We start from the raw sequence: 20313 nt of genomic DNA, 5'->3' as shown, positions 1-20313 counted from the left end.
GAAAGCTTGCATTTCTAACATTACATTATATTTACTTGCATTGTATTATTTTCACCAAATGGCAAGAGATAAATAATAGGTCAATTCTCAGTGCAGTGAATATGAGAATTTAAGAAAAATTAGAGGCAGAAAACACTTGAAATTTTGGTGGATGACAGTCTGTCACAGCTTTATTAAAATAAGCGCTTTCTTCACCTCGGCTTATACTGCTCTTCTCCCCTGACTTTCTGGTTTCACTCAGTACTTTAGCAATCTGTATTACTGATGAAGTCTCACTGTAAGACAGATACGTCAAGATTTTTCTGGATTGCTTAATATAATAGAGAATTTTGTCTTCATTTATGAATGCCAAGTCTTCTCACCATTTTTGCATGTGATAAGATCCTTCTTGTGCACCATTTTTCCAGGCGTGCCGTGCTCTACCTACTTGAAGAATTAGCACTTTCCAATTTTTTATTTAATAACTGCCACCGGTGAACACAGACTAAAAAGGGCCCCTATGAAAGAACACTATATGGACCCCTTGCAGTCCAGTAGTTAATCATAATGCACAATTCCACCTGTTTTGGAGGTGGAAATGGCCCTCTTTAACTCTGGAGGTCCTGTGCAGCTGAACAGGTTGCACCAATGATATGTGCACCACTGTAGCATTGTAAAGAAACATCAGAAATGGAGCAGGTGAAAAGAACAAAACAATTATCAGAAAGAAGCAAAAAGTGCATAATAAGCAAAGAATATCAACTAAATCCATCACATGAAATACATTGGTGTGAAAAAGTGTTTGCATCACAAAACAAATTTAAATATTAGACAAAGATAACACAAGTAAACACAAAATGCAGTTTTTAAATGAAGGTGTTTATTATTAAGGGAAAAAGAAATCCAAATCTACAGGGCCCTGTGTGAAAAAGCGATGCCCCCCCCCCACCTTAAAACATAAATTAATCGTGGTTTATCACATTTTTGGGAAGCTGAGTTCAATTTCCCTAGCCACACACAGGACTGACTACTGCCACACCTGTTCTCAATCAAGAAATCACTTATATAGGACCTGTCTGACAAAGTGAAGTAGACCAAAAGATCCTAAAAAGCTAGACATCATGCTGCAATCCAAAGAAATTCAGGACTAAATGAGAAACAAAGTGATCTGAAACATTTAATTGTGACACACATGCAGAATAATAAGAAATCAGGAATGAGGCAAACACTTTTTCACACCACTGTATGTATACATGAAGAGTATACCTTCTATTCCCCATGATGGACCCATAGAACTCCAGCCTGACAATTATACTTGCAATAGATGATTCTCGTGCACCACTCTGTTGTCAGTGCACACTTGGTGCAACCCTCCACAAGGTTGTAGCAATACAGAGAAATTCAGGAACCAGGGCACCAGAAGTCCCCCTTTGGTAACTTTATTAGGACAGAAAAATAACAACGTTTTGTCTGCACAGGGCCTTTATCAAGCCTTAAAAGCATATCTGATACAATTCCTTCTATCAGTGTGTCTGGACGCACAGAATGACAGTTCTGCCTTCCAATCTAGGACAAGGGAATGCTGAGCTTTCAGTATGGTGATGCACTGCTCAGCCGTCCAATCGGATGCTGTGGCGTGCTGAGTTGTCAGTGTCTGGAGTGACACTTTAGCCATCCAATCAGGACCAGGGCACATGTGCCGGGGCTTCATCCATGTGTCTCCTGTTCAGAGTAATTACCTGGCAATTTAACCAGCTCTCTGCATTAGATTGCTGCTAATTGTAGCTTTACTCAAGAGGTGTGTGTGCATGCTCTGTGCTGCTAGTCTTCTATTCTGATCTTTGTTGCTCATCCTTGGATTTGCCTTTGACCTTGCGATTGCCTAGCCCCTTTGTCGTGATTTGCTACTTTCTTGGAATTCTGACCCTGAACTCTTCCCTGACTAGGACGCCTGGTGCCCTGGTCCAAGATTTCTCTTCAGTCCGACATTACCATCAGTTAATAAAACAGAATATCTGATTATTATCTGGCATCTCTGAGGTCATGTCATTGCTGGATTTATTTTAACTATAGTCTTTAAACATTATTTTGAGTGTTTATGATGATATTCAGTGTTTAAATGAAAACTATCATATTATTGCAACTTTTAGCTAGCGTTCTTTTTTCCTAGCACATATGTGCTCTTCTCTGGGGACTTTTGAGTCTCTAGGTTATTGCATGTCATGAGGTCTTATCTTCTTGCCACCTTATTAGTTTTGTGTTCTTTCCATCTCCTTGCTCTCTCGCTATGTCTGCGCTATTCCCAATGGATAATACGCAATAAAAAAAACAGCAGGCTGAAGAATCAGCGCTCTCATCTCTGTAACAGCAGAGTATCACGTCACCTGAAGAACAGTAAAAAGCAGACTCTGGGAGGGAGCAATGACACTTGCAAGGCTATGAGCACTTGATGTAGGACCCAGGATGGCTCAATTTCTCATCATTCTTCCTATGGGTTGTACAGCAAGTTGCTGTGATTCTGCGTTTAGCATGTCTGCATTTAATGAATGATTAAAAGTCTTCCTTGTTCACTGCGGGCTGAAAAAGGCTGCAGCAGTAACTGGTGCAGAATGAGTGGATCAGGATAGGGATTCAGGAACTCGTGGCTGAGCAAGTCTGTAATTCACTGATCTTCCTTCTCTCTGAATATATATTGTGATCACATTGGATGCTCAGAAGGACGGATGCAGTGACTAAGCAAGTGTCTGTCTCTGGATCTTATACTGGGTGCTTCCCATTGAGGAAAATGGTCAACAAAGACATGAATGGATTTCCAGTCAAGAAGTGTTCAGCCTTTCAATTCTTTAAAAAAAGGGTAAGGCTGTATGTTTACCTCTCTATATGCATGGTACCGAAGCTTGCTATTGCTATGAGTAATGAGATTTATGCAGAAGGATTTCCATTGATGTGTATAGAAAGCTGCCTGTGCCGAGATTGTGGGAATAGGACATGTAGAAAGCTTCCATTGATAAAATCAGTCTAGTGCTGAAAGTGAATGACATCATGGACTGCAGCTAGGTACAACATAGGCCAAGTCATAGTAAACAGCGTGATTGCTAATTTCCATTTATTCACCCACATGACTACACTGGAATAAGAATTATCCTGGATGAATGAATTCACTAAATCTTTAGATCCACATTTTACTTCATTTTTCTAGATTTTGTTACATCGTTAATAATAATACATTGCAGCGAATATATATTTAGATATTGTGTGAGCTTGTAGGGGGTGATTTGGTGTGTCGAAATGCTGAAGCATATTTTAGTAGGCTACCTGAGCGGAAAATAGGTCATGTGAAGCAGGCAGCACAGGATAAAATAAGATTTGTGCAGCAGAAGATTGATCTGAAACTGCAGTGATCTAAAACGGAGAATAATACCAAATTATGCAGAAATGGGACCAATTCTGAGCTTTTTATGAGCACGAATAGATTTACAGGACCCTGGTATTGTTACAGGTTAAATTAGGGCGCTTGTTGGAATAATAACGATTCTGCAATAAGGTCACGTGGTGCAGTATTATTTCTAGAATTGCTAGGTCTACGCTGGGTCGTGGCTTTCACTGATTGATCTTGGCATTTTTCATTAAAATTTGAAAATTTATAATTCCCTTTTACACTTAAAGGGAACCTGTCACATTATTCATGCTGCCTGAACTAAGAGCAGCATGACTCACAGAATGTCTCCTTCATCATAAATACTTTTTTCTTTTTTTACTTTCAAAAGCTATGGTATTTCTAAGAAAAATATAGTTGAAATTGGGCTGGGGTTGAGGGGTCTGGTTCAAAAGGTAAGTCCCAACCTGTTTATTCCCATCCGCTCAGCTACACTGTCAGGTCTCCCCCCATGTGAATATAGAGCAAGGCCTGCCAATCTAGCTGAACAGGCGGGGAGAAGCCTTGCGGGGAACATACCTCTGTGACTAGGCACCTCGTCCTTGACCCTATTTTTAATTGTTTTCCTCTAAAACTCAGCAGTTTCTCAGACATGCAAGTTTTATATCAAAGAATCAGATTCTGATTCATGCTCCATATTCTTTTTAAAGGGGTTGCCGGTCTTAAACTGCAAGTGTTTAGTCACTCTATATGATTTCAGGCTTGTGAATCCTCTGCGCGCTGTGAGGATGCTCCAGTGCCGATGCCGGGAACAGCAGTCATGTGACCGCAAGTATACGATATGCATGCTTCCGGCCGCACTCCGACTAGACTGTTTCTGGTCTCGGTCAATACGCTTGTAGTGAGTGAGGCCGCACCCATCTAGTTGGAATGTGGCCGGGAGTATGCATAGGGTATATTTGCGGTCACATGACTGCTGTTCCCGGCAGCGGCACTGGAGCATACTCATAGTGCTGAGTGTGCACGATGTGAGGATTCACAAGTCTGCTCAGAGTGATACTGAATTCAAGCACACAAATATATAAGGAGTAACTTATGCTCATATGGATAGTAATAGATGAATATCTTTATTAACATTTTCCTATAACTGCCCAAAAATCCAGAATATCGAATAATGCATCATGAATAATTTCAATATTTATTGTAGTTCCATAAAAGTGGCTTGAAGTTCTCTGTCCCCAAGTGAAAAATATATACCTGGATCTACTGAATTATCACCAATTATTTTAGTCTGCTCTATATGATAATGTCCTATTGTATGTATTTATATACAGCTTAGAGAAATATATATTGGGCACAATTTATTTAGACTGGTGTTTTGCAAACCAATCATAATGAAGGGACTGCTGGAGTGAGATACGCTTAATTCATGAGAAGGGGCACATCACTTGATGAATTAGGCGCATTTTACAACTGCCGTGCGTCTCCTTCAGAAATGTTACTCTAGTCAGGAACTGGAGTACTGGTGTAACTTACAGCACTAAAGTGGCGTACCTTTGATGAATTAGCCAAAAATGCTTAGCCACACACCATCCCAGTCCCACCCACTTTGGAGAAGCATAATAATCCCGAAAATCTCTAAATGTTCGCACAATTGTGACATTTCAAGGTGTTTTATGCCAATATTCTGGCATCTTGATGAATTAGGCTCATTATTTGCGCTATAAAATCTTGTAAAATATCACAAATTGGGTTTTAATAAGTAAATGCACTGCAGATCTACCCAGAACCTATGTTTAATTCTGTTTTGTCAATCATCAATAACTGCAAATACTGCTGATCTTGACGGCAGATTTATAATATGATTCTGATGTCATTGGCAGGGAAAATCTTCTCTTCTCTCCAGTAGAGATGGTGCTGAATGGTAGAGTGATCTGAAATGCTTTTAATTTAGGATTTCACCATTTTGTCTTAAATCATGAACTCCATGATGGAAACCATAACAATAAAATAAAGATTATTTTGATAAAGAGTTGTGTCAGGAGGTGAAAAGGAATCTGTTGGAAGGATCAACCCTCCTAAGCCGTCTATATGGAAATGCAGGTCATTGAATGTTGAATAAAATTATACCTTCATATCTGCAATCCGACGTCTTATTCCAGAGAAATCAAAATTTTTCTTAATATATAAATGAGTTATTAAGACCTATGGGCCGGACACTGATCTGCATGACAATCTGCCATTAGAGCCTATTTTAAATGAAAGGGGCATTATCATCAGGCTAAGACTGGCCCACGGGGAAACAGGTGAATCCAATATAGGGACCCTGTGCAAGAGTAAACCCGTTACCCCTCAAAATGTGTAGTAGTTGGCCCAATACATTTGATTCACTGTGTACAGACAAAGCATTATCTCATTACTTAAAGCAGCATCTCATTATTCACTCATTCATACATTCATTAAAACAACTACCTAGCTTATTGTTATTTAGAAGCATAGATTATCTTGTGAAAGAGGGTCATTTGATATTTGCATGTAGCCCCCAGAGTCAGTGCTTTTGGTGGGCCCTTTCCACCCCAGTTCAACACTGGTTTCCAATGTGAGAAATGTAGTAACTGAAAGTTTGCACTCCTGATCTCATTGCAGAGCTGAGTGTGATTGCAGCTAACATAGTATAGTAGAGCTGAGCTTTGTCTCATTACAAACACATTAGCTCACATTTGTCTTCTCACATTTGACGCGCCCCCAGGGCCGTGGGGTACTCGGCAGCCGGGCCTCTGGATACCGGTTGGCGGGGAATATCACGGTGGCTGGCCCGGTCCGTGACCTAGGGCGGTCAGTGCAAAAGGGGGGAATATTTTTAGAAAGTTTGTGACGCCACCTGTGGTGTCTGGTGAGGATCACCAGCGCTGCAACAGTCCTCTGAGGCAGATGTTAGGGCAGCTTGTGATGGGACGGCTCCCCAGAGGTGGAGCAGGCCTCAGGGCAGTGAAGTGAGAGAGTGGGTTGCGCTGGGTGTTGTAGTGCAGGGGGGAACAATGGCGCTGATGAAAGAATGGACGGAGGCAGTACAGTGCAGTCATCCGATATTTTACTCACAATTCTTCAGACAGTCCACAGGTGCACTGTACAGGTGCAGGCCTCCCGCGTCGCGCTGCGTTCACCGGGCAGGGGTTCAATCCTTCCTCAGGCAACTTGGGAATACCTGGCAGAACCCCACTTTCTCGTGTTCCTATTTTGACCGTCTTCACACTGGCCTTTCTCCCTCCTGCTCTGCGCTGCCCACTCTCAGTCCTGTTCGGGTACTATGAAGTCCCTCCTGTCCGTCGGAGGGACTTACACAGACTTGCTTGACCCTCAGGGGACTAGAATGCGGCTACGATCCCTCTGTCTTCTGACAGATGCGGGGCGTACGGGTGCCGTCCTGCACGCGCCGTATCCCCTGGGATGCTTTCTTAGAATGGAGCCTACTCCCTGCTCCCCTCCTGGGCCTCCTGACTTGGCCCTAATTGTGGAGCAGATCTCCTAATGAGACTCTGCTCCCGGACTGTTCTTCTGAACTGTCCCGAGCTGTTCTTCTGAACTGCTCTCCTCTACTCGACCTGCCACCCTAAGATGGCTTCCCTATTTATACTCCTACCAAAGTGCTTCCTCTAACTACCTCCTCCACCCACACCCACTACTGGTTCACCCTACCTCTGGGTTCCCCCCACTCCAGCCAGGGGCAGGGCTCAGCAGCTGCGCTCAGCATGTTGCCCCTCCAGCTGGCCTGGAGCAGTGTAGTGTTGGATGCAGGTGTTTGGGGTTCCGTGCAGCACTCCCTCCTTACCTGAGAGAAGGGAGACACCACACCTCTGGGTGAGGTGCAGTACCTCTGTGGCGACTGAACCCTCAGGGGCGCCACAATAGTTCTTCAGCTTCCATCTCACAGGTGGCCAGTTTGAGGGGGGGGGCAGTACAGCAGAGCTGACAGCACTATCATAAGAGAGCTGCAGCTGCGGATATGTTTGGAACAAGATAAAGCTTAGCTATGCTGCACTGTGTTAGTTATAATCAGACCCAGCTATGAAGTGAGATCAGGAGAGCAGACTGTCATTCATTACATGTCTCATACTGGTATGCCCATATAGACTGCTGATCCTACTGACAAATTCACTTTAAGCTAATCATATCCTATAGCAGACAGTGAAGCTCCCATTAGTAAGTAGTGGTACGAAGAAGACATGTGATTTGTGACTCATACCTAGTTATCACCACATCACACAACTCATGTGAAGTGACATTCTTGTGCCAAGCATCATGAACATAGCAAATATCATGTACTCATATATTCATGGTGTCTATTGTGCTGCAATTAAAAGCTTGTCTGTGCATATATTTATTATACATTAGTCAGGTAAATCTGGTAATAGCATCCTTAAATTGGTTGTACCATCTTTAAAGGGGTTATCCAGATGTTTATTGCACGTAAAGGAAGGTCAGGGAAACAGAAACTTATTGTAAGACGAATGCACAGTATGAACAAAGTCTAATTACAGATCTTGTATGATTTTTACATAATTATTCTGCATTTTATTGCATGAAATAAGTATTTTACACAATTTTATACAATATTTTATACAATAGAAAAACATAACTTAATATTTGGTACAGAAATCTTTGTTTGCATTGTTTGCAATTACAGAAGTCAGACGTTTCCTATAGTTCTTGACCAAGTTTGCACACACTGCAGAAGGGATTTTGGCCCACTCCTCCATACAGATCTTCTCCAGATCTTTCAGGTTTCAGGGCTGTCGATGAACAACATTGAGGTTCAGCTCCCTCCAAAGATTCTCTATTGGCTTCAGGTCTGGAGACTGGCTAGGCCACTCAAGGACCTTGAAATGCTATGTGTTTCAGGTCATAGTCATGATGGAAGACCCAGCCATGACCCATCTTCAATGTTCTTACTGAGGGAAGGAGTTTGTTGGCCAAAATCTTGCGATACATGACCCCATCCATCCTCCCTTCAATACGGTGCAGTCGTCCTCTCCCCTTTGCAGAAAAGCACCCACCAATGTATGATGTTTGCCCCACCATTCTGCACATTTGGGACGGTGTTCTTGAGGTTGTACTCATCCTTCTTCTTCCTCCAAACTTGTTGAGTAGAGTTGATACCAAAAAGTTCTATTTTGGTCTGATCTGACCACATGATCTTCTCCCATGCCTCCTCTGGATCATCCAGATGGTCATTGGTGAACTTCAAACGGGCCTGGTCATGTGTTGGCGTGAGCAGTGGGACCTTGCATGCCCTGCGGGATTGTAATCCATGACGGTGTAGTGTGTTACTAACGTTAATGTTTGAGACTGTAATCCCAGCTCTCTTCATGTCATTGACCAGGTCCTCCAGTGTACTTCTGGGCAGTTTCCTGACCTTTCTCAGAATCATCCTTACCCCACAAGGCAAGAGCTTGCATGGAGCCCCAGACCGAGGAAGATTGACAGTCATCTTGTGCTTCTTCCATTTTCTAATAATTGCGGCAACAGTTGTTGCCTTCTCAACAAGCTGCTTGCCTATTGTCCTGTAGCCTATCCAAGTCTTGGGCAGGTCTACAGTTTTGTCCCTGGCAGCTCTTTGGTTTTGGCCATGGTGGAGAGGTTGGAGTGTGATTGATTGTGTGGATGGGTTTATTTTATACAGGTAAAGAGATCAAACAGGTGCAATTAATACAGGTAATGAGTGTAGAGTAGGAGGGTTTCGTAAAGAAAAACTAACAGGTCTGTGAGAGCCAGAATTCTTGCAGGTTAGTAGGTGATCAAATACTTATTTCATGCAATAAAATGCAATTTAATGATTTAAAAATCATACAATGTGATTTTCTGGTTTTGATTTTTAGATTCTGTCTCTCATAGTTGAAGTGTACCTACGATAAAAATTACAGACCTCTTCATTCTTTGTAGGTGGGAAAACTTTCAAAATCGGCAGTGTATCAAATACTTTTTTCCCCCCAAGTACTTATTTTCCCCTTGTTTTCGGCTCTGTGGTAGACGCTGGTTCACACACAGGATTCAGTTCGTTGTTTCAAAACAAACAGGCGGTTTATTAAAAATTCAAAAACTGACAGTGTTAACAAAATCAAACAGCCTCTTCCAGGTGCACAAAGTTATAACTGCACAAAAAATGGAACAAAACAACCAGTCTATATAACGCACAGGCTCAGCCGTTTAAATGTCAGTCCTTTTCTCTCAGACTCCAGCAGGTCTGAGCAGTACATGCAAAGACATAGACAGAGTGAGACAGCAACAGCTGCCTTAAATCAGCAGCCGATGCCCCCCCCCCAGCTCTTTCAGCAGTTCGCAAAACCCGGACCCATAATCCGGGCCCATTAAACACCTCTCAGCACTATGTGTGCTGGAGCCTGCTTCACCGGGTCCTACATCACATATATATAAAATCTAAAGTAGCGTTCAAGTGTTTTAGGCAGGTGTGAGAAAATGCTCCAACATAAGGAAGCTTTCAAATATAGAAGTGTTAATAGTTTATTATTATTAATTAACAAAATACAAAGTGAATGAACAAAAGAGAGATCTAAATAAGAATCAGCTGACATGTGCCCGGTTCAGTGCGGGCTCAGCGCCGGAGCCCGCGCTGAACTGGGGGTAATAGCCTGTAGCGTACTAATACGTCATAGGCTATTATGGGGTTGATGTATAGGCTGAAACACAATCATTAACTAAAACAGAGACAGCTGTGTACGAGGCTTAAAACTGGCTGAGGAACAGCCAAACTCTGCTACAAAGGTGAGGTTGCCAAAGATAGTTACGTGTCACAGGTCATACACCATGACAAGAATAGGCAAAGAATTCTAAGTACTTTTAAGGATGCAACAAGAAATGGGCAATAATGAGGACTATAGATACTGTGTCTGGCCAAAAAAACTGCGAAGCAGAATAATGGCAGGCGATGTAATTACTAACTATCTTCAGTGTAAAGTAGAACAAGGAATCTTGGAAGTGATGATATGGCCCCACAGAGCCCCAACCTCAACATTATGGAGTCTGTCTGTGAATTAAGAAACAAAAGGACTATCTCAAGCCTATATCCACAAACAGAAGATCTGTGGTTAGTTCTCCAAGATGCTTGGAACAACCTTCCTGCCAAGTTCCTTCAAAAACTGTGTGCATGTGTACCTAGAAGAAGTGATGTTGTTTTGTAAGTAAGGCATGGTGATGCCAAATATTGATGTGATTTAGATTTCTCTTTTTTTCATTCATTTTGTCTTTTTATAATTGATAAAAATAAACAATAAACAGTTCTATTTTTTAAAGCATTCATACTTTGCAATATTTTGTCTAAAACTTCTGCATGGTACTATATATATATTCTTCAACATTGAAATTGTAATACCAAAAAGAAAAGTGTCATATGAGTCATTTCTCAACATGACAATGCCAGGACGCATGTTGTGCTTCTATGAGCAACCCGTGTGGCGTTAACTTGCTACCATGGCCTGCAACATCTCCAGCCTTGCCTACCATCGAGCACATCTGGGACGTCATTGGTCGACAATTGCAAAGGAAGGTAGTGGATCTCATTGTTTTGCAACCCCAAGTGCATTCAGTGAGGAAGACCAATTCCTCAGTCAACCATTAATAACCTCACTGATAGTATATCAAGATGTGTAAGTACATGTATTCCTACACATGGCATTCATACTCGATTGCATATAATTAATATTTCTATTGATACTGCAATTTTCATATTTCCACGACTTTTCATTCCTGGTGTTGCAGTTTCATTGTTGAAGCGAATATGCTTGCTGGTGAATAAAGGATCCACACTTTTACCCTATTTTGGATGTGCTTCTTACTTTTTTGGATTTATATAAATATACACTGCTCAAAAAAATAAAGGGAACAATCAAATATCACATCCTAGATCTCAATGAATGAAATATTCTCATGAATACTTTGTTCTGTACAAAGTTGAATGTGCTGACAACAAAATCACACAAAAATCATTAATGGAAATCAAATTTATTAACCAATGGAGGCCTGGATTTGGAGTCACCCCCAAACTTAAAGTGGAAAAACACACTACAGGCTGATCCAACTTTGATGTAATGTCCTTAAAACAAGCCAAATTGAGGCTCAGTATTGTGTGTGGCCTCCACGTGCCTGTATGACCTCCCTACAACGCCTGGGCATGCTCCTGATGAGGTTGCAGATGGTCTCCTGTGGGATCTCCTCCCAGACCTTGACTAAAGCATCCGCCATCTCCTGGACAGTCTGTGGTGGTGTGACGTTGGTGGATGGAGCGAGACATGATGTCCCAGATGTGCTCAATCGGATTCAGGTCTGGGGAATGGGCGGACCAGTCCATGGCTTCAATGCCTTCATCTTGCAGGAACTGCTGACACACTCCAGCCACATGAGGTCTGGCATTGTCCTGCATTAGGAGGAACCCAGGGCCAACCGCACTAGCATATGGTCTCACAAGGGGTCTGAGGATCTCATCTCGGTATCTAATGGCAGTCAGGCTACCTCTGGCGAGCACATGGAGGACTGTGCGGTCCCCCAAAGAAATGCCACCCCAAACCATTACTGACCCACTGCCAAACCGGTCATGCTGAAGGATGTTGCAGGCAGCAGATCGCTCTCCATGGCGCCTTCAGACTCTGTCACGTCTGTCACATGAGCTCAGTGTGAACCTGCTTTCATCTGTGAAGAGCACAGGGCATCAGTGGCGACTTTGCCAATCCTGGTGTTCTGTGGCAAATGCCAAGCGTCCTGCACGGTGTTAGGCTGTGAGCACAACCCCCATCTGTGGATGTCGGGCCTTCATACCACCCTCATGGAGTCGGTTTCTAACTGTTTGTGCAGACACATGCACATTTGTGGCCTGCTGGAGGTCATTTTGCAGTGCTCTGGCAGTGCTCCTCCTGTTCCTCCTTGCACAAAGGCGGAGGTAGAGGTCCTGCTGCTGGGTTATTGCCCTCCTACAGCCTCCTCCACATCTCCTGGTGTACTGGCTTGTCTCCTGGTAGCGCCTCCAGCCTCTGGACACTATGCTGACAGACACAGCAAACCTTCTTGCCACAGCTCGCATTGATGTGCCATCCTGGATGAGCTGCACTACCTTAGCAACTTCTGTGGGTTGTAGAGTCCTTCTCATGCTACCACGAGTGTGAAAGCACAACCAACATTCCAAAGTGACCAAAACATCAGCCAGAAAGCATTGGTACAGAGATGTGGTCTGTGGTCCCCACCTGCAGAACCACTCCTTTATTGAGGGTGTCTTGATAATTGCCAATAATTTGCATCTATTGTCTATTCCATTTGCACAACAGCATGTGAAATTGATTGTCAATCAGTGTTGCTTCCTAAGTGGACAGTTTGATTTCACAGAAGTTTGATTTACTTGGAGTTATATTCTGTTGTTTAAGTGTTCCCTTTATTTTTTTGAGCAGTATATATATATATATATATATATATATATATACAGTACATATATTTTTTTTTAATTTTTTTCTCAAATCAACAACATTGTAAAAGCACATACATGCATATCATTCATGATATGTATGCATGAGTTTTTATAATGTTGTTGCTTTGACGGGAAAATAGGACATGGCCACATACTCAGAAAATCATAAAATCATTTAAACATAAGAGAAACCAATTTCAGGATTTGGAGCTCACTTATGAAAATTGCTCTTATTCTCTTCCTATTGTTCTCTTGTTGTAGAGCAACGTGTTAGCAGTGGATTACTCTAATTCTTTTCACAATGCCAAGCATAACATCATAAAACGAGTCTCAAACTATCTCACGGGCTTCGGAAAAACAGACAATATGTGTCTTGGGTAAAAAACAAGAAAATAGTTTTTATTATTATCTCCTACTAAAGTATAGCCAAATAGTGGTGTTCACAGCTATCATCTGGATAGTCCTTTTAGTGCCATCAGCAATACAACATTCTCTGCCCTGCGAGCTGCTAGTGACGCGCCCCTGGGCCTGTGCTGAGTAGCGTTGCGCACGCGGGAGCCTACCCGGAGCCGGATCTGATAGGTGTAGTAGTCTCGTGGCGGAGACCCGGTCCGTGCCCAGGGAGTCAGACTAAGTGGCGGTATATTAGCAGTAGATGTAGGACGACTACGCCACCCGTTGAATGCAGCTATGGAGCTGCCGCTGCAGGGCAGACCGCTGAGGCCGGTGGTAGGATAGTGCAGCGTAGATGGTATAACCCCCAACGGGAGGGGTATGGCCTCAGGGCAGCCGACGTGGATGATGGGGGTAGCAGGAACCACTCAGAGACGATGCGGTGTAGTTCAGGGTCTTTACTGGTGACAAAGATAGACCCTCCCGGAGTACTGGCTGGCGGTCGGGGCCTGGTCAGTCCTTGAGCAGATGGGATCCCCCTTGGCCAGGCGGAGTTGTAGGCCTCCCCAACTAATTGTACTCTTCTGGCTACCTTGCTAGAGGCGGGTAAAAGTAGCCCACGTCCCTGAGTGTACCGTGTGGTGCTCACCCGTATGGCTGGTGACTCGGGGCCTTCTAGTGGCTTCCGCTCCACGACGGCGGTGCTGGTCCCACGCGTGTGACCGTGCCTTCGGGTTTCTTGGCCAGAGGACCTGAAATCCCCTGCCGGGCGGTTTCTGCTGCTGGGTCTGGGTTAATCCCCACAGCCTCGGACTCCGGGTCCGGTGGTAACTCTTCAATCAGGGCGAGCTCTTCAACTGCCAGCCCCTGATTCCTTTTAGCCTGCTCCCACAGAGCTCCTGATCTTTCTTTCCTATGCTGCTTCTCTTCTTCTCAACTCTTCTCTTCTCTACTCTACTCACTAACCCTGCCTCAGCCCCAGCTTTATATAGGGGAAGTTCTTCCCCTCCCAGGACTGGGCAGGAGGTGTGGCATGCATAGGATTCCTGACCAAGAGACCTCCCACCTGCTCTCAGACATAACATTGCTATTACTGTGGAGACCAGACCCCTGGGGTGCCACATTCCCCCCTAGTGAAATTTAGTACTCCGGGACTAAACATACTTTTGTAACATAACAAGTTATAAACAAAAACAGCATAACAAAGAAAAACACATTATGATGGTCACGGCGTGTCCGCAACCGGGTGCAGTCTTTGAAGAAAACAAAGGTGTCCATTTCACCAAGACAGGGAGACGTAACCAGGTAGGGGTCTGTCCTGCCCCGAGTCCTTAACAGTCTTTCAGTCCGTCCTGGGTTACGCTCCAACTATATACACAAAGGATTCCCGGTAAATCCACCAAAGACTCCTATAAATAACTAGAAACACAAAATTATACACAAGCAACAATAGACAGGTAAACATTAATAAACAATCTAAACACTTAGATCCTCCAACGTATGGGCAGCTGGCCTCTAGTGACCCTAGTGGACCTACGGAGCTGGTTGATTGGTCCTGAGCTACAGGGTATAGGAGCTGTCAAGGGTAAACTGGGCAGCCGTCTACGGACTCTTTGGCTCACTAGGGGTATGGCAGGCTCACTATAAGCAGAGGGTTGATTCTCCGGGTCTGCTTGTGTAGGGTCTTCTGCCTCCTGGACCGGCTGTTCTTCCAGTTCTACCTGTGTCTCCGTAGGCACTTGGGATGCTGGTTGGAGGAACGTGAGGACGGGTACCACAACAGCACCATTGACTTGAGTCCAAGACCGAGGGAAGCCTCCGAGCACAGTACTAACCATATCTTCCCTTTCCTCTACAGGTCGAGGGTCCTCTTGTTCCTCTTCAGGGTTCCGTAGCTGTTCGGGACACTTCTTTAGGTGATCCCGGGATACAATGGCTGTGGTTTCCCCTTCGTCTTTACTGATTGTACAGATCTTCGGGTTGTCGTGGCTTGAGGGCAGTACTGTGTACGGGTCCTTCTCCCACTGGTCGTCCAACTTGTGGAGCCGTCTTTTCCTCTTCAAGACCTGCTCTCCGGGCACCAGGGGAACAGCGGGAGCATACTGGTTGTAAGTTTTCTCTTGTCTTTCCCTAGCTTGACAGAGACTTCGCTCCACTCTCTCCTGTACTTTCCGGTACTGCTGCTGCCTCTCTGTGTCCCAGTCTGCTTCTGGTGAAGTGTCCTCGGGTGTCAGGACTCCCATCTCCAGATCAACAGGAAGCTTACCAGGTCTTGCCCTCATTAGGTAAGCCGGGGTACAGTTGGTGGAACCTACAGGGATGTGGTTGTATAGGTCCACCAGGTCGGGCAGCTTTTCAGGCCACAGACTGCGTTCCTCCAGGGGCAATGTTTTCAGGAGATCTATCACCACCTGGTTCATTTTCTCACAAAGTCCATTAGTTTGCGGGTGATAGGGTGTTGTTCTAATCTTCCGGCATCCATACAGGGTGCAGAACTCCTGGAAGACCTCCGCTTCAAAGGCAGGCCCCTGGTCCGTCAGCACCTGCTCCGGGTATCCATGCGGACGGCAGAAGTGCTGCTGGAAGGCTGTAGCTGCTGTGTGAGCCGTTAAATCCTTGACGGGGACGACAACCAAGAACCGGGAGTAGTGATCCACGATGGTTAACGCGTAGACGTAGCCACTTCTGCTTGGGGTCAGTTTTACATGATCCAAGGCTACCAGTTCCAACGGCTGTCTGGTGATGATGGACCGCAGGGGAGTCTTCTGGCTGGCACGGTCCCTCCTTCTTAAGTTGCATGGGCCACAGTCTCTGCACCACCTCTCGATGGTTCCTCTCATGACTACCCAATGGAACCGCCCGCGCAGCAGAAACTCCAGTTTCTTCCATCCGAAGTGCCCAGCTCCGTCGTGGTATGCCTCCATCACCATAGCTGCGTCTCTTCTTGGCACCACTACTTGCCAGATTAGTTCATGCGTCCGGGAGTTAACCATTCTGCGGCACAACTTCCCCTTGTAAAGGAACAGTCGACTCTTCTCAGCCCACAGTTGCTTGGCTTCCTCCGGAGCGTCTGGGTCAAGGCGTGCATCTGGCCGAGTCAGCATCTCCTTTTCCAGTCGGACGGCAGGGTCACTGTCTTGCGTCTCCGCCCAGTTGTAATGAGGTAATGGGTTGAACGTAGCGGATTGCTTACTCCTTACACGGTGGGAATACTGGATAGTCCCATGACGGTGGAACGCGGGGAGTTCAACTTCTTCCAGTTCCTCTGAATCTTCCCCTACGTCCGGTAGGTTCGGCATCCTGGACAGGGCGTCCGCGTTGGTATTGGAGCGTCCTGCCCGGTATTTGATTGTAAACTCATAGTTGGACAAGCGGACCATCCATCTCTGCTCTAGGGCACCGAGTCTTGCAGTGTCCAGGTGTGTCAACGGGTTGTTATCCGTGTACACGGTGAACCGGGAAGCAGCAAGGTAGTGCTTAAAGCGTTCGGTGACTGCCCACACCACTGCCAGGAACTCTAGCTTAAATGAGCTGTAATTCTCAGGGTTTCTTTCGGTGGGTCGCAGTTTTCAGCTGGCGTAAGCAATTACCCGTTCTTTCCCCTGCTGGATCTGGGACAGTACGGCTCCTAGCCCGATGTTACTGGCGTCGGTGTAGAGGATAAAGGGCTGGCTGTAATCCGGGTACGCCAGGATTTCATCCCCCGTGAGGGCCATCTTCAGCTGGCGGAAGGACTCTTCTTCCAGCTTCTCCCATCTGAAGGGTGGCTTCTGGTTCTTGGCCTTCCTGGACTGGCCTATCAGGAGGTCCTGCATAGGAGCTGCCTTCTTGGTGAAACCGGGTATGAACCTTCGGTAGTAGCCTACCAACCCGAGGAACTGCCTCACTTCCTTTACGCTGGAGGGGCTTGGCCATTCCTTAATTGCGGTGATCTTATCAGGGTCGGGAGCCACTCCGTCAGCACTCACTACGTGTCCCAGGTACTGCACCTTTGGCTTCAGGAGGTGACACTTGGAGGGTTTCACCTTTAGGCCGTAACTTGCCAGAGCTTCGAACACTTCCGCCAGGTGTTTCAGGTGGTCCTCGTAGGTCTTGGAGTAGACGATGACATCGTCCAGGTATAACAGGACCGTCTCAAAGTTCCGGTGTCCCAGACAGCACTCCATCAGTCGCTGGAAGGTTCCTGGTGCGTTGCAGAGTCCAAACGGCATGCAGGTAAACTCGCTAAGTCCCATCGGGGTGGTGAATGCGGTCTTCTCCCGGTCCGCCTCTGCTACAGGAACCTGCCAGTACCCGCTAGTGAGATCCAAGGTGGAGAAGAAGTTAGCAGATTTTAAAGCAGCCAAAGACTCCTCTATTCTTGGTAAGGGGTACGCATCTTTGTGTGTGATACGGTTAATTTTCCGGTAATCTACACACATTCTCATGGTGTTGTCTTTCTTTTTGACTAAGACTAGTGGAGCTGCCCAGGGGCTACAGCTATCCCTGATTACCCCAGCCTCCTTCATGTCTCTAAGCATCCCCTTGGCGTGTTGGTAGTGTGCAGGGGGTACGGGTCGATACCTCTCTTTTATGGGAGGATGGTCTCCCGTGGGGATGTGGTGTTCTACCCCCTTGACTCGCCCGAAGTCTAACGGGTGTTTACTAAACACTCTCTCGTACTCTTGAACCACCCGGTAGACTCCCTGTTTCTGGTGGGAGGGAGTGGAGTCAGTACCCAAATGTAGTTGCTGACACCAATCCTCCATTATTTTCGTAGAGCCGTTACCTTCCTCCGGGTGAGATGGAGGCAAGGGTTCCACAGACTGTATAGAATTTTGGTTGATAGTATATAATTTGGCTAGCGTAGCATACCGGGGCAGGTATACTTCCCTTTTCCCGATATTTATTATGCGAACGGGTACCCTCCCATGGCGTACATCAACCACCCCCCGGGCTGTCAAAATGGTGGGCCTACTGTCTGAGTAGACTGGCTCTACCATGGCCTGGTAATCTCTACCTCTCAGACCAATAGCTGCCCGGCACCAAATCATCATTTCACTTTTCGGGGGTATGGCAATAGGGAAAGGGTCACACATTCTTACGCTACCAATCTCACCGCCGGAGAGTTCCACTTGTTGCCGTCGCATCAGTGCCCGGATCTCTTTCTGGAGCACTCGCTGCTGGCCGGAGCTGGCGTTCTTGGCAACCTGCTGTAAAATGAAAATCACCTCTGCAAGACAATTTTCAATCACATTAGTTCCTAGAGTTATCTTTGGGTGACTCTCGCGCTTGTCAATGTCTACAATGATCAGTCCCTGTGCTGCCAGTTCGACTCTAACGATTTTAATGGTCATTTCTTTAAATCCGATCTGTGGCACGGGCTGACCATTACTGGCGATGATACTCAAGTCGTCGTCTGGATAGCGGGTTATATCCGAGTCATTCCAGTACTGCTTGAAGAGCACGTACGGGATGGTGGTGACCTGTGACCCGGTGTCCAGTAGGGCACTCATAGGGATGCCATCCAGTACCACAGGCAAGACTGGACGTCCTCCCACATATTTGTCGCGCCAGCTCGATGGGCCTGGTGATCTTTTTCCTGGGGGTTGGCCCTCTACCCCAGGTTGTGCCAGTTTAAAGGACAGTACCTTGCCATATGTCCGGGTTGATTGCAGCGGCGGCAGATGGGTTGTCCGTCCTCGTTGTATCGGTCGCTGGGTCTTTCTCTGGCCGGTGGGGTCCTCCTTGGTCGACGCCACGGGATGTCCTCCGGTCCGGATGCCAGCTGGATCTTCCCTGGAGTGGAAACCTGTAAAGACTGCACAGTTCGGGTTAGCGCAGCAACGCTTTTAGCTAGCTCTTGGACCTGATGGTGCAGGTCTGGAGCCGGGTCATTGTTCAAAGCCTGCGCATCAGCCCCCACAGGCCCTGCCGACAAGGGCGCCGCCTCCTGGTGGTAAGTGATAGCTGGGCGCCTGTGGGTCACAACGCCACCCGGTGCCGGTTCTCGGAGCACCCGGATGGCTCTGTCCTTGAACTGTGCAAAGTCCAGATGAGGATCCTGTAAGGCCATTGCCCGCAACTGGGTTCGGTGGGCATTGCAATATAGTCCCTCTATAAATTGTTCGGTCAACAGCCTGTCCTCGTTTCCCACGCCGTCAGGGTCGGTCTGCTTAATGGCTCTCAGGGCCTCTTGTAGGTTTAGTGCATAGTCCCTTATACTCTCCTGTGCTCGCTGCTTGCACCCATAGAATCTAAGCTTAATCTCGGCTGAGGTGCGGGTATCAAAGGTGTCCCTCAGCCGGGTTAGTATCCCTGCGACAGTCCTCCTCCCAGGTGGCCAGGACTTTACCTCCCTTTGGGCTGCCCCGGTTAGTTGGGCCACCAGGATGCTCACTTTTTGCTCTTCTGTGAGGGGGTACACCTGGAAGAGGCTATCCAGCTTTTCTCTAAAGTCATTCAGGGTATGTGACTCCCCTGAGTACTGGGGTAGCCAGGCTGCTCCCGGGATATAGGGCATGGTAAAAGGCATGACTGCAGCAGCGCTGGCACTGGCGGGGGTTGAGGCAGTGAAGCTCTCCTCCGTATCCGACATCTTTCTCCCCCCCTAGTGGACCGTGGCCTACCTTGCGATGATCCTCTTCCGTAGGCCACGGCTCCGCAGTGGATCGTCAGGGTTGAGGACCTTCCGTCGCGCTCCTGTGACGTCGGCGTCTGCTGGGCTCCTTCCAGGACCTTACGCAACGTCCAGACGTGAGGCGGGGCTTCAGTTCTCGCGCGCTTTCGGAGTCCACGCCCCTCTTCTTCCCGCGCGGCGTCTTCAAGATGGCGTCCAACGGCGGGAAAACTCCACGGAAGGCGGGAAGAAGGCAGAAGATGGCGCCGGATGGCGGGAAAACTTCGCGGAGGGCGGGAAGAAGGTAGAAGATGGCGCCGGATGGCGGGAATCTTCACCACTGGTAAGTTTGAACAGTCTTTTTCAGGCACGCCGTACCCGGTGGTTGCGGGCACGAAATCCTGCCGACTACGCCAAAAAGCTGACGCGCCCCTGGGCCTGTGCTGAGTAGCGTTGCGCACGCGGGAGCCTACCCGGAGCCGGATCTGATAGGTGTAGTAG

The 20313-nt window shown here is 46.6% G+C and overlaps 1 protein-coding gene across 1 annotated transcript in view; it reads left to right on the top strand.

The window, feature by feature from the left end:
- The first annotated feature begins 2676 nt into the window (after positions 1–2676).
- The window catches only part of SGK1 (serum/glucocorticoid regulated kinase 1), a 207916-nt gene continuing 190279 nt past the window's right edge, over positions 2677–20313 (top strand). The window contains exon 1 of the mRNA XM_073671278.1: positions 2677–2833. Coding sequence (XP_073527379.1) covers positions 2687–2833 — 147 coding nt within the window. The 5' untranslated portion in view covers positions 2677–2686. The remainder of the gene's footprint in view (positions 2834–20313) is intronic.

The sequence above is a fragment of the Phyllobates terribilis genome, unplaced genomic scaffold, assembly GCF_046119375.1.
Source record: "Phyllobates terribilis strain yellow unplaced genomic scaffold, ASM4611937v1 Scaffold_3__8_contigs__length_932513732, whole genome shotgun sequence".
Lineage (NCBI taxonomy): Eukaryota > Metazoa > Chordata > Amphibia > Anura > Dendrobatidae > Phyllobates > Phyllobates terribilis.
This window is presented reverse-complemented; position numbering and strand designations above follow the sequence as displayed.